This window comes from Pogoniulus pusillus, chromosome 4 (assembly GCF_015220805.1).
Source record: "Pogoniulus pusillus isolate bPogPus1 chromosome 4, bPogPus1.pri, whole genome shotgun sequence".
Lineage (NCBI taxonomy): Eukaryota > Metazoa > Chordata > Aves > Piciformes > Lybiidae > Pogoniulus > Pogoniulus pusillus.
Window position 1 is genome coordinate 6,445,409 of NC_087267.1, and position 13,671 is coordinate 6,459,079.

A 13,671-nucleotide genomic window follows, 5' to 3' on the forward strand; every position below is an offset into this window, starting at 1 on the left:
CGTGAAAGAACAGATAATGCTAAAGTTCTTAATGGTCACTCTAAGTGGTAAGTCAGGTATCAGTTTGCATTTTGCCAGCTCCCGATGTCAGGAAGGACCAGTTGCTATTGATTTTGTACACATCTTATGGAGAAATGGCTAATCTTTGTCCTTTGGGAACAGGAACTCTCATGGATGGGCTTCACTGAAAGTTCTCTATACATAGATATATCAGCAATGATAAAATGAATGCAAGTTACAGGGCACTAAACCACTACTGCAAGTAGCACAAGAGCACTTCCTAAGCAACCTCTTTAATTCCCACGATGATAGCTAAGTAATAACATCTCCGAGTCCCTTAATAATGTTTTGAGGCTGCAAAAAGCAATTCTCGACTTATCTTGACAAGAGACATGCTTTACAGTTTCAGTCTTTGTGTTTGGGGAAAACATTTTTCATTGCACTGTTTCCTTGCACACATTTGATTTTATTTATACTTTTGATTAGCACCTGCTCTGGCGTTTTGCCACTGCCTGAAGTAACAAAATGTGGCCACCTTTAAAAAACGAGTGAAGTGGCTGTTTAATCATTTGAGGAATGCAGAATGTTTAGCAGATCTACTGCTCCCCTCTTGTTCTACTCCGAGCTTGACCAGGTGCACTTATCAGTGATAACTAAATAACGTGGCCCCATATCCATCCTATTCTCACAAGGCAGGAAGTTTGATACAAGCCTAATGCAGTACTCATCTCTCTGCTTTTCGTGGTAACTGCAGTTATGGTAGATTAAATCCTCCAGACATCTAAAGGAGCAGCGCTGACACTTTTCCACAGGGTCCTCCTAGTCCACAGCCAAGTTCCTACCGCAGGCTGCTGGCAGGGCTTGCACAAAGATGTTAATCTATCAGCTGCCCTGGCCTGGCTCGAAAGTCCCTCCCTAACTAGATCTAGCCAATTTGCAAGCTGTGCCAAGTGGCTTCAGGTTGGAGTGGTAATCATGGGAAGAGTTGGCCTGTCATGTGCTGTTTGGCTCAAGGCAGATTTTTTAGCAGCTGCTAGGGTTATGCTGTCAAGAAGTGTGAGAGGCAGCATATATTTTATTAAAAGCAGTATCTTAGACCTAGAATACATAAATACCTCATAGACTTCAGCTTTTGCCATATTCCAGTAGCATCCAGTTGGTCGCTATTCGATGGATTCTTTGCAGAGTTTCACAATGCAAAATGGCTACACATTTATTTTAACTGCAATATCATCTGTATTTACCAATGTTTCTTTATCACCACCTAACACAGCTCTGTCAGAGTTTGTCAGTGATTATGGCTGTTCCAGTTTTTTTGGCTTAATAGAAGCGATTTGCCAGGGCTGCTTCTGAGTTTTCACTTGTTGCGGTTGCTGAGAACAAGAAAATTCTTTTCAAAGGAAGAGAGCAAGAAAGAAGGGAAACAGATTGGCTTTAGAGCATTACGTTAGCAAATGCCACCGGATTACTGGCTGGCAGTTAATGAACTCTTTCAAAGAGAAACCTGTAGTGCTGTCAGTTTTGCCACTAACTAGGAATGTTATTATGGGTACACACACATGGAACGCAGCAGGGAACAACTTTCAAGGGTGTACAGTAGGAAAGAAGAAAAGAAGGAAAACAAGTTCCACTTCTATTATTGATTGCCTGTAGCAAAAAATACCTTACAAGATTGACATGTAAATATCACATACATAATATATCATTTAACATCTCTTTTGGTGGATTTCTAATGACCATTTCCTTTGCCATTCACTTTGGCAATACATAACAGATTTCCTACTATAGCTATTTCTTTCTCCAGCCTGTTCAGTCCCATTCCACTCAAGCAAATTGTACTGAAAGGACAGATGTCTTTTGCTTTCCAGAGAGTATTAACACAGACTGTTAACTTGTCAATAGGATTTGACTCTCCCTTAAGGCTGCTTTGCATGTCACTGGAGACAGAAGGAGCCTCTGTGTTGCTAAGCCAACTGCCCAGATCTTCCTACCAGACACAGGGATTCCCCAGCTCCACTAGGCCCTTCAGGTCAAGAAGCACAGGGTGTCTGGACAGTGACAGAGCAGCAGGACAGGACTACTCAAGACCCACAAGGCAGAGCAGCTCTCCTGCAAGGGTCTCTGATCAGGTTGATGCCGTTCCAACCAGTGTCTTGTGCACAACGCTATCTATTCAGCAGCTCCAAAGTGGCCACAGCTTTGTTTCTTTCACTTATGAAGTACTGACACTTCTACACAGTATTTAGGAGGAAGTTCTTCACAGAGAGAGTGATTTGCCACTGGAATGGGCTGCCCAGGGAGGTGGTGGAGGCACCATCCCTGGAGGTGTTCAAGCAAAGCCTGGATGAGGCACTTAGTGTCATGGTCTAGTTGATTGGATAGGGCTGGGGGATAGGTTGGACTGGGTGATCTTGAAGGTCTCTTCCAACCTGGTTGATTCTGTGATTGTGTAGTTAGGTGCGTTGCCTGCATCTCCTAAGGAACAGGACCTAAATTCTAAGGGAGACAGAGAATGAAAATTCCTCTAGCTTTATCTTATCCCTTAACAGTTAAAAGGGACAGAGGGACTGGGAATATAATCACGTCATGATTATGATTCTTTGGAGGCTAATTTCTACAAGGTGCTTGTAAAGACAAGAAGTCCTACTGACTGCAGGAAAAGACTGAGGTACCATGTGCATTCCCAAAGGGTAAAACCAGACTAGACTGTCAGAGGTTCTGCACTCCCATCCGCTCCCAAAAGTTCCCAATCCCTCTGGTGGCAGAACACATTGTAAATTGTTGCTTATTTTATACTGGAGGTGGCCATCTTATCATACTCAAAACTTTGTCCAGAAGAGTGTCTGCACCACAGGCTCACTTCTCTGAGCACCCAGCAATGTAGCCACCAAGGGTGAGCTTAGCTCTATCTGATTCTTTCTGGTGAGAAAAGTCAGCATACTCACAGAGCACTACTGCCACGCACGGCAGCCGAATTCCTGCACCTTGGTTACCCTCAACAGAGTGCAGTGGCAGTTACTTTGTTTCAGAGGGTAACCTTCTGTAATAACATGTTACATACTCTGAAAACTACATTAAAATGTCAGTGTTTCTCCCTTATTAAAAATAAAAGGGCAAAATTTTGAGTTTAATATTTACCCATCATTATTGCAGAGCTTCAACAACGCCAGGTAAACGCAGACCTTACTAAGTTCTGCTTCGTTGTTTTAAGCCAAATCACAGAGATTAAGATTTCCATCTATTTGCCAATAAACAATTCTTCTCCAGGAGGTGTTATTTGATATGGAAAAATATTTAGCTGCAATGAAATTGATTCTGCCCCTAGCTGTGAGCAGCACCATTTTAAGAATAATCAATATTGTGCTGAAACCCCAGGATTTCAGCAGCGAATCTTAATTAGGATTACTCCACAGCAGTTCTTGGGGAAAGATTGCCTTTTTATGCCCAGTTTTTGCAAAGTGAAACTTGCTCAGGTTTTTATCTAATCTCTAAATGTTTAGCAGAAATTCACTTCATTAAAATCAACATAATTGTAAATTTAATGTATTTAAAATAATCATTTATGTAGCAAAGACAAGCACAATATATGCCTCAAATATTTATCGAAGATACCAAGGTAACAGAGTGGTGATGCTATGAAGAGGGTTTGCAAGACTTTCAGCATATGCCTACAGAAAGAGGCATGAGGATGATTGGGGAACTTGATCATGTCCTCTGTGGAAAGAGACTGAGAGACCTGGGGCTGTTTAATCTGGAGAAGAGAAGACTGAGAGATCTGAGCAATGTAGACAAATATCTGAGGGGTGGGTGTCAAGGGAATGGGGCAAATCTCTTTTTGGTGGTCAACAGTGCTAAGACGAGGAGCAATGAGTACAAACTGGAACACAGAAGGTTTCACATCAACATGAGGAGAAACTTCGTTAAGAGGAGGGTTACAGAGCACTGGAACAGGCTGTCCAAAGAGATTGTGGAGTCTCCTTCTCTGGAGCTTTTGAAACCCTCCTGGATGCACTCCTGTGTGGATCATGCTAGGTGATCCTGTTTTGGCAGGGGGCTTGATATTGATGATCTCTGAAGGTCCCTTCCAATATTCTGTGAAAGACCATCTTGGACAGGATGCTTCTTCATTTTTACTCTTTCGCAGTCACGTATCCCATAGCAAGAACAAGAGAAAGAGATCTGTTTCTCCTAGTCTTTTCAGAAGTCAGAGCATTGCAGAAAGCTTGCATCACCAAAACCACTGCAGACTTGTGCAACTCATGATGGAACTGAGTTTTAAAATCTCCCAGATGTCACTAATGTGACAGTAATGAATCTCACTCAATTTAGCACTCCAACACCTAAATCATGCATTTATAGACACACCTCATAATAAATCAGCATACAGCTACACAGCACATGTAATGGCCCTTTCCAAATCTGTTATTTGTTCCAACCATGGTGATCAGTGTGTGAACACCTTCACAAACTGGTGAACACATTTGTGATGGTTCAAGCAGGAAGTCAAGGGTGGGAAGATTGCTTTGGGGATTTTTACTTAAATGCCAAGTATCAAAGCATAAATTGTGACTAGATTAATATAGAATTAATCCTGAATTAGGAGACCCTTTTCTTCATACTTGCTCTATGCCTTCTTCTCTGTATCCTGGTATTTTATGCTGCTACTCTTCAGTCTGACCCTTGCCAGCTAATGAGAAAATGTCCCACATCTTCTGATTTCCAAAGTGCTCTTGGGCTTTGAACAAAGCAAGTTCGGGCCAATTTTGTTTAGACTTCTTTGTATTTGTTCTTTTCAGAGAATTAAAGGCATCACAGATTTTATAGATTAACCTTAAATTGAATTAAGTTGAAACAAGTGAAATATCAGACTGCCTCAAATCTCACATCTTTTATCCTAAAAGTTGGCAGGAAAAAATTAGTAAAAGATCAATACCAACATTAAAACATTGGAATATACCTGAAACTAGTCAAGCACCTTTCCCAGCTCTTACTCAGGATTTCCTCCTAAAGCACAACTCGCCCAAGGCAAGAGGAGGCTCAGGGGGGACCTCATTGCTGCCTACAACTACCTGAAGGGAGGTTGTAGCCAGGTGGGGGGTGGTCTCTTCTCCCAGACAACCACCAACAGAACAAGAGGACACAGTCTCAAGCTATGCCAAGGGAAGTATAGGCTGGATGTTAGGAGGAAGTTCTTGCCAGAGAGAGTGATTGGCACTGGAATGGGCTGCCCAGGGAGGTGGTGGAGGCACCATCCATGGAGGTGTTCAAGAGAAGACTGGCTGAGGCACTTAGTGCCATGGTCTAGTTGACAGGATAGGGCGATAGGTTGGACTGGATGATCTTGGATGTCTCTTCCAACCTATGATTAGTATAGCAGCATGCCACACCATGCACTGTCTTTCAGGATCAAACCCTCTCTCCTGAAAGAGAGAGGGTTCTGGTTTCAATGGGAAAACGATGCTCTTTGAAAACGTCTCTTAAAAATCTACTGATACTCTCCTAATTTGGGGAGCTCCTGGACAACTCAGCCTTGGTTTGACTGCTTACTGTGAAAACTGCTTACATGAGAGGGAGCAATATGTAAACACAACCTGTTAGCTCTTGCTCATCTCACATAAGGAGAGGAGCCATAACTCCTCTCCCAGAAGGCAGATGAATTGCATCTATAGGCTTACACTGCAAAATTTTGCAGTGTGCATCACTTAAGTTTTCTTATATGCTATGATTTAGTTTGACCTTAGAGGACATAACATGACATGTTTAATATCCAGATGTCAAATTGGCACTATCCTTTCCCTGCAACTGCAATACCTACATACATATGCTGCAAAGCAGGAGGAGGTGAAGAAAAAAAGTGATAACTAAGGTAATGGCCTCCTGCAGAGCTCTCCTGCAAGAGGTCATACTATTATCACCAGTCTGAAAATCACCATATTAAAAAAATGCAGGTGTTCAGAGATTGATACTCTTTTTTTTTAATAGGGGAAACAAACAAATAAAAACAAACTGGGAGGGGAGGAAGCAGTGATAATTATTTGCTATAGAATTATTCAAAAATAACTTCGTGCAATTCAAATCCTGGACAGCAGATCTCAGTCTGCACTGACTCCACCACAAGCTCCTAGGACAAATCACAATCCTTGTACACCTCACTTTCTTCTCAACAGAACTAATAAGGAAGTTTTCTTTTAGCTCATTCTTTGTGCTATCTACTTCGTCTTCAAGATCTTTAGAACAGAGGTCCTTATCAAATATTTTCCAGTCCTCAGTACAGAAGATGTCAAATTTCTGCTAGGGCATATAGAAACCTCAATAATTCAGACAATAAAACTACTTTCCATGTCATTGCCTACAGTATTAAAAAAGAATGAAAGGACTTTGACAAATTATTTTCTATCCCACCAAAATCAAATAGAGAGAACAAAAAGGTCTGCAAATCTATCAAATGCTTGTGTTATTTTAAATATAAAGAGGGAAATTCTTCCTCCTGAAGGAGGAAAAGAAGATTTTTATAAATTTCAGAAACTCAGATGCAAATTGGTACAGGCAACTGTGCTTTACAGGGGCAAAGCAGTCAGAGAAGGTCACTGCACCATGCAGGGTTTGCGTTTCTGTACATTAGTCCAAAGATGCATTATCAGGTTGAGCAATGGAAAAAAATTAGCCTTATTATTAAATAATCATAATAAGGCTGAAATTATTTCAGAGTAGGAAACTCAGCATCCTTTCTCCACTTTAAGTTTTATATTTTACCTTGTAAATATTAATAGAACTAAATTTTTCAAAAGGAATCCAAAACCTCCGTGTACATCTTTGAAGTCTCCAGGGGCTGACTTGTATTGAAAGCTTACTCTTTCAATCAGGTGTGAAGGCCAATGGGTATCCAAGGACCACTTGTGGCAACCAGACAAATGACCAGGAAGCCTCAGGGGGCCATAGTCTTGCTGTGCCTGCATCTGTGCTTGGTTATCACTAACGGCCAGGATTTGAGATTACCTGGGATGAGTGAATAGACCCATAAAAGGTCCTAAGAACAAGCTATAAGAAATTTGCCTTGTATAGTGCCTAAGCCAGCTGCCCCAGCAACTGAACCATCACACTGTGCAACTCATTCCACCAGATGAGAGCCACCAACATACACAGAGGCTCCCTACTTGGAGAGGAAAAATGAGCAACAGGTTACAGCTAAGTATTGATACAGGATGCTCTAAATACAGTCTGGGTACAACTCTTTCAAACCATCTGCCCTCTAGAGTAAAATTTATAAACATGAATTAGGTCATTAAGCTTCCTACACAATTTCTGGGATTTTTAGGAAAACAGAAGGGTTTTCAGTGAAAGCTTTGAGCACACACATTAGATGTTTAATCCCAAAATTCTCCAGAAAAAACAGGAACATAAATCTCTCTCTATTTGGGAATGAAAACTCTCTTGGTATTAAATCCTGAGATTTGTAGCTCAAAGACACAGCAGGGACTGCATAGGGCAGGCCTGGCTTTATTTCCTTTCTTTGAAGGGATTCAAACTAATTCTCATGAGAAGGCCTTTTCCAAAGAGAAACTGTATTGGTCAAAGCACTTTCAAACTTGCAACCATGACTGGATTAAGGTAGAAAGAGTGAAACGATAATCATGACTGTGGCTCATGACTTTGGTACTCAAAACTTAAGATTCTGGTATCCACCCTAAAGGCTATTAACAGATATCATAGAAAGTGCCCTCAGAATAGAAATCGGAAGTTGCAGGTGAGTTTCTTACCCAGTAGACTACTCTCATGCTTTAGAAAGAGTAGCAGAGACAGAGAATTAAACCACCATCATTACCATACAAAGGTAACACTGATCCTATTTCCTATCAGAGGTGAAGTGTAGGATTTAAATCCCTTTCCCACCCCTCCTGGTACACACAAGGCAGAAAAAAGGAATGCAATATTTATGCTCTACATGTTATTTTTTTCTTTGAATGGCTGAACATCTGTATAAAAAGGTGGTAGGTTACTTCTTCCCTAATCTGGAAACAAAATAATTACTGCAGCAGGTCTGATGTCCACAAGAAGGCATGACAACAGCTGGCTTAGTTTGCATTTCTCATTTGGATCAAATAATGAACCAGGCACTAAACTACTTGGTTTGCCAAGACACTTGTCACATTTGGCAAGTATCAAAGCGACAGTATATGGTTAGAGACAGGACTACAAGGATCACTTTCTGTGAATTTATATTTAACTAGCTAAATATTCATATTAATAAATAAATAACCATCATTGTCTCAAAGCTACAGTTGTTTCTGAAACTTGAGCAATAACTCTGTGTTCCAGTACCCAGCTAAAAACATACAAACAAACCAAACACCAAACTTGCCTTAATAAAATCATAACATATCTGAGCCCAGTTAATCTACAATAAAAACTAAGAGACTGTAAAATATTCTGATGTCATTTGCTACAAAAGGTATGGCCTTGACCCTGCAAAGCTCTGAGAATTTAAGTAACTCTTATAAAGACAAAAGTGAAGCTTCAAAATGAACATGAAATTAAGCATTTGAACACCTAACTGCTTCTGCATAGAGCTGCGTTCTGTTTAAACAAGATAAAGTTTCCAGTGCACAGAAGAATGTCTTGGTATGTCTTTGGAAACAAAAGGGATCAACTCTGAGAGTGCAGCAAGGAAAATGGAATAAAATTGCAAGAGAAACCCTGAAACCTCAAACACTAATATCTAAGTCTTATCCTAATGGAAGAACTCAAAACACTTGTCACCATGCCTCATTTCTTAAGCATCAAAACTCAGTTTCTAAACACAAAATGGTTCAATTTTTAGGATGAAAGTTGATTTCTAACATCTAAATGTTTTCTACCATCCCAATGATTTATCCTGGTTTATTACATCAAAGTCATTAATCTTGGAATTAAAAAAAGTAACATTTTCTGTAAAATACTATTCCTTGTATCCACATGACAGTTTCTCACTTTTGAGTATGAAGAATTAAGAAAAAAAATGTACAAACAATACTGTAATATGTCTGAATTTCCCACTTGTGAGCAAGGAGTCCCATTCTGACACATTTAAATCTATCCCTTCATGTCAAACATGGCACATTATGAAGCAATATAACCTTGCCAACATGTTTACAGACCCTGGTATCGAGGTGCTGATAGCAGCTCGTATAATATTAAATAGTAATATTACATCTGTCAGCAAAAAAATCCTGAATAACAACCTCTAATGTTTCAGCAGCACTTCTGCTAGTGCAAGCTATTGCATTATATTCAGGCTGGTACTTCACACGTGATTGCATAGGAGCCTCTTATAAGTTACTTCACTGAAGCACTCTGCATTTGTACTTAGAAGCAACTATCAAAAAGAGACAACTGATTAATTATTTCAGATACAATGCCTTTGAGTTCTGTCTCACACATTGTCATGGAAGTATGTACTACAATGTAGGGATGTTCTAGAGTGCTTTACTGAATACAAGCAGTTATCAGAAAGCAATGACATGTTAAAATGCTAACAGAATATTCTGACATCTTAGAAAACCTTGTTCCAACCCCACTCATTAATCATGACTTTGCAAATGCTTCCTCTTGAGTGGACAGGTGTCTTGTTACTGATATGTAGCAAGTGTTTCTGACTTTGGAAAGCTCATCCCAAATAACACACTTCAAAACACTGCAGAATTCTCATACCTTGAGGAATCATTGTTCTGTGATATCTTAAATATTCTACAACACTGATTCTGATCTACTTCTGGCGAGGCAGAAACTGATGAAGTCCTTTGGATACACTTTAACACAAAGGAGCATGTTTCATGACTGGAAATAATGTCTGTTTTCAAAATGCTTATTTATTTTTAAAACAAAGACATCCTTGCTTCCAGTTCAGATGCAATGAATTCTATTCTCTTGTGGCATTCACTTTTGTGACCTTTTCAGTTATTTTGCACATTAGTGATAAAGCAAAGACATCCACCATGTGTGTGGTAAACCACAAGTTAAGCAAAGAACTTTGCCATTCACAGAAACATCTTTGTGAAGATATGAAAAACATATTAGATACTTTGTTTGCTGGGTAAAACCAGCCAGCAGTTATAATGTTTACTTTGATAGCCTGCTTTTTCTATGAAGCAATATTGCTGTGAAGTTTTAGACACAGGAACTTTAACTAATCAGAGGTATATTTGCTTCATCTTATTGTGGTTTTTTTTTTCTTGACACTTTCAGCATCAGATGTTCCAGAAGAGAACAACTTGAATAAAAGCTTTACAAATAACTGAAATTAAATGGACACAAGTGGCTCCTCAAAAATGAACTTAATATGCAGCTTTATTTCCTATGTATTTGTATGTTGTAGTTGACAAGAACACTGATTGAAGCTTTGTCTATGGAAAATTAAAGTCTTACATTCCCATCATCCACGTTCCCTGGCTCTAACAGTATTTGAGAGCAGGTATAGTTTCTCTACCACTGCAGAACCACTGAAGGACACCTCTACGATCGTCACTTTGGATGCTTGTAAAACTTTAGGAACAGGTTACATTTGGGAACCTTTCCCACTAAAATGAGCTGAGGTGGGAGAGGAAGGCAGAGTTCATACACTTCCCTAAGACACTGACAAAAAAGGTCCAAGGCAACCAGCTGAAAAGGAAAGCTATCCCGAAAGGATTCAAAAGTGAGCTAAAAGCCTTTAGTTGCTGAAGCAAAGACCTCGTGCCAATGTTATGGTTTTACATCACGTGTTCCCATTTCAGTCACCACGTTCACATCTCACACAAGACTTCTTCTCTCCTCTCCCTGCTCTCTGAAAGACCCTCAAATAACAAAAGTGGGGGGAACCAGCACTCTGGCAAAACCAGTGGTACGTGGGCCAAAGTCAGCTGGCACCGTCATTTCTAGCACTGTCATGTAAAACATGCTCAGGCTTCTATATTGTCTTAGAAAGTACTTTGTGTCCAGGCGTTGGTATTTGCTCCTTCTTCTCTTTTTATTTGAACTTGTGAGAAAGAAAAGACGTCAGGGACTTCACTTTCACCAGAACACTTTCAAGGCTTATAAGAAACCGTTTCCAGTAAGATCTTATATTCCACTCATACACATGAGCAAATGCTGAGACACCCGAAAAGCCAAACAGAATCTTTGCTCTGAAAGCATTTCCCCTCTGCTGCCCCACCCCCACTCCCCGTCGTGTTCTCACCATTTACAGTGAAATAAGAGATTAGTTAGTTGAGCAATTTACCAAAGGTTGCTCAAATTATGCCATAAATTCATCTGTCCATGTCCAAGGAAGATTTATGACACCTGACCGACAGAGCCCATTCCTTGTGCTAAAACCCCAGCAACAGCAACAACAACAAAAAAAAAAAAAGAGAAAGATCTCATCATGTGGCAACAAGACAGACTCCCACCGCTCTCCTCGCAAACCTTTCCAGAACTAACTGCAGCGCAGAGCTCGGCCCCCTTGTCCCACCGAGCGGAGCGGGGAAGGGAGCCGCACCGTAAGCCCGCTGCCTTGAGCCCGCGTGTCCCGCCGAGCCAAGGCTCCCACCTGAAGAGAAGTTTGGAGAAGATGTTCGCCTTCTCCAGGGGGGACCTCTGCATGTTGCCCTCAGCTGCGGTGCGCAGCGACCGGCGGCAGCCGCTAAGCACTGGCGTCTCACTCACTCTGCTCCTGCGGCTCTCCCACCTTATCCGCCCGGCCGACTCTGATGTCACCGCCTGCCCCGACTCCTCTCCCCGCCTCTGCTCTGCCAGGTTCAAAAGCGGGAAGGCTGGAGCCCGCGGTTCAGCGCCACCGCCACCTCCTCCCCCAGCACCGCGCATCGGGCGCGCCCCGCGGCTCCCCCCTCCCGACACTCGCCGCCGCCTCCCCCTCACCGGCTCCCCGTCGGCCTTCGGCCAGCGCGTTAACTCCACCTGTCGACTTCTCTTCACGAGTCATCCCAGCCAGGTCTCCAGTCTCTTTCTAACACGAAGTCCCTCTTCTGTCCAGGGGAGAAAATTATTCCTCTCCGGACATGCTTTTTGCCCTCGCTCCGGGTAGGCGAGGACAGCGCAGCTAGTAGAACCCACCTCACGGGGCATGGAGAGCCCCTCGCCTCCCGAGCGCGCAGCTACCCGCCGCGGAGCCTGCTCAGCACACCGACCGTCCGCCTGCAACACCTGAGACCCGCGAGAACTGCGGCCGCTCTGCTGCTCAGCCGGCGTCTGCGCCAGAAGCCCCTTTATACCCTCCTCAGCTGCTCCCTGCACCTGTGCGCGGTCCCGCGGCACCGCAGGGGACTTAGAGCAGGGGGCGGACAGTGAGCCCAGGAGGGCGGTCGTAACCGTTTCTAAATACTCTTGCTTCAGTTTTTCAAGTTTACTGGCAGGCGCAGCCATTTGAACCCTGAAAAACGGGGACGGAAGGTGTAACCTTCGTAAGCCCAGACCAAGCCCCCGAGCTTAACACTAACGCTGTTTCTGAGGCGTTGTACACTTGCCGTACGCACAAAGTCGCAGCTTTCAGAACACACAGTAGAAGAATGCTTAAAACAAAGACGATAAGAAACAGGAAAGGAAAAAGAAAACCCTGCAATTTAATTTTGTATAAAACTTCATTTTATTTAAAGCTTTGTGACATTTGAGCACTCCGGTTTCCTTCCATTTCTGTAACTTACAAAAGTACGGACGGAAAATGTCTCGTTTTCCCAAGCGTGCAGCCATTCCCCTCTAAAACTGGCTCTGTGCAGAGGCAAACGTGCTTCTTCACGGACTTACAGATCGTGCTGCAATTTAACCAGCTGTCACTCTTTGCAAACTTTGCAGACAATTTGTATTTCACAACTTCTCGCTACACCCCGCCGTGTTTTCATAAAGAATTTCTCTTTGCCTTGGCCATTCTGCCTCGCAGACTGCGGATAGCACAGAAGTGCCCTCTTACCCTGGCACCGCACTGCGCTCCTTTGTGTCTCAGACCTCCCTCCGATCCTTTCCGATTCTGCTTTATTAACGACAAAACCAGTAAGAAGCACGAGGCAGGCAGGACTCCAGGAAACTGTCCGCACTCTATCACGTCCTCAGACAATGCGGAGAGGCAGGGCTTAACCCGCCCTGGCTCTGGACAGCAACGTCGAGCTCTTCGACGTCCTGCCACCTAGTGGAGCCGGATCCGGGGCAGCATCGCACTCTAAACTGCCCTGCACCTTGCACCCAGCACCACACTCCGCGTTGAGGCCCGGCCTCGCAGGGCGGCTTGGTGCCGGAGCGCGACGGAGGCAGCTCCCGCCGTTCTCTGACTCAGTGGCGACAGCCGCGCGTAGAGGTCGAGATGTTCAAATGAGGACTCAGATCGGGATTCAGATCCCTCCTTTGCCGGACCACAGATATGACCCCACGCGCTCCATGCACCTTGGAAGGAAGTTCTTTGGGTAGGCCGTGGCATGCAGACCACCTGAGCCTCCAAAAGTCTTTCACTTCGTTAGAAAACGGTGAAATGCCAACTTAAAGGCAAACTGGAAACCAAGTATCACAGTATCACAGTATCACAGTATTATTAGGATTGGAAGAGACCTCACAGATCATCAAGTCCAACCCTTTACCACAGGGCTCAAGGCTAGACCATGGCACCAAGTGCCACGTCCAGTCCTGCCTTGAACAGCTCCAGGGACGGCGACTCCACCACCTCCCCGGGCAGCC

General features: G+C 43.0%; 1 protein-coding gene across 5 annotated transcripts in view; it reads right to left on the reverse strand.

The window, feature by feature from the left end:
* Window positions 1-12,179, reverse strand: part of CFTR (CF transmembrane conductance regulator) — a 96,999-nt gene extending 84,820 nt beyond the window's left edge. For 3 of the 5 annotated variants that reach the window (XM_064142071.1, XM_064142068.1, XM_064142072.1), the window contains exons 1-3: window positions 12,067-12,179; window positions 11,872-11,978; window positions 11,543-11,765 (exon numbers count right to left, since the gene is read on the reverse strand). In XM_064142071.1, coding sequence (XP_063998141.1) covers window positions 11,543-11,765; window positions 11,872-11,935 — 287 coding nt within the window. In that variant the 5' untranslated portion in view covers window positions 11,936-11,978; window positions 12,067-12,179. Of the gene's footprint in view, window positions 1-11,542; window positions 11,766-11,871 lie in introns of all 5 variants that reach the window. The other 2 variants (XM_064142069.1, XM_064142070.1) reach the window with 2 other exon arrangements.
* Between the last annotated feature and the right edge of the window lie 1,492 nt (window positions 12,180-13,671).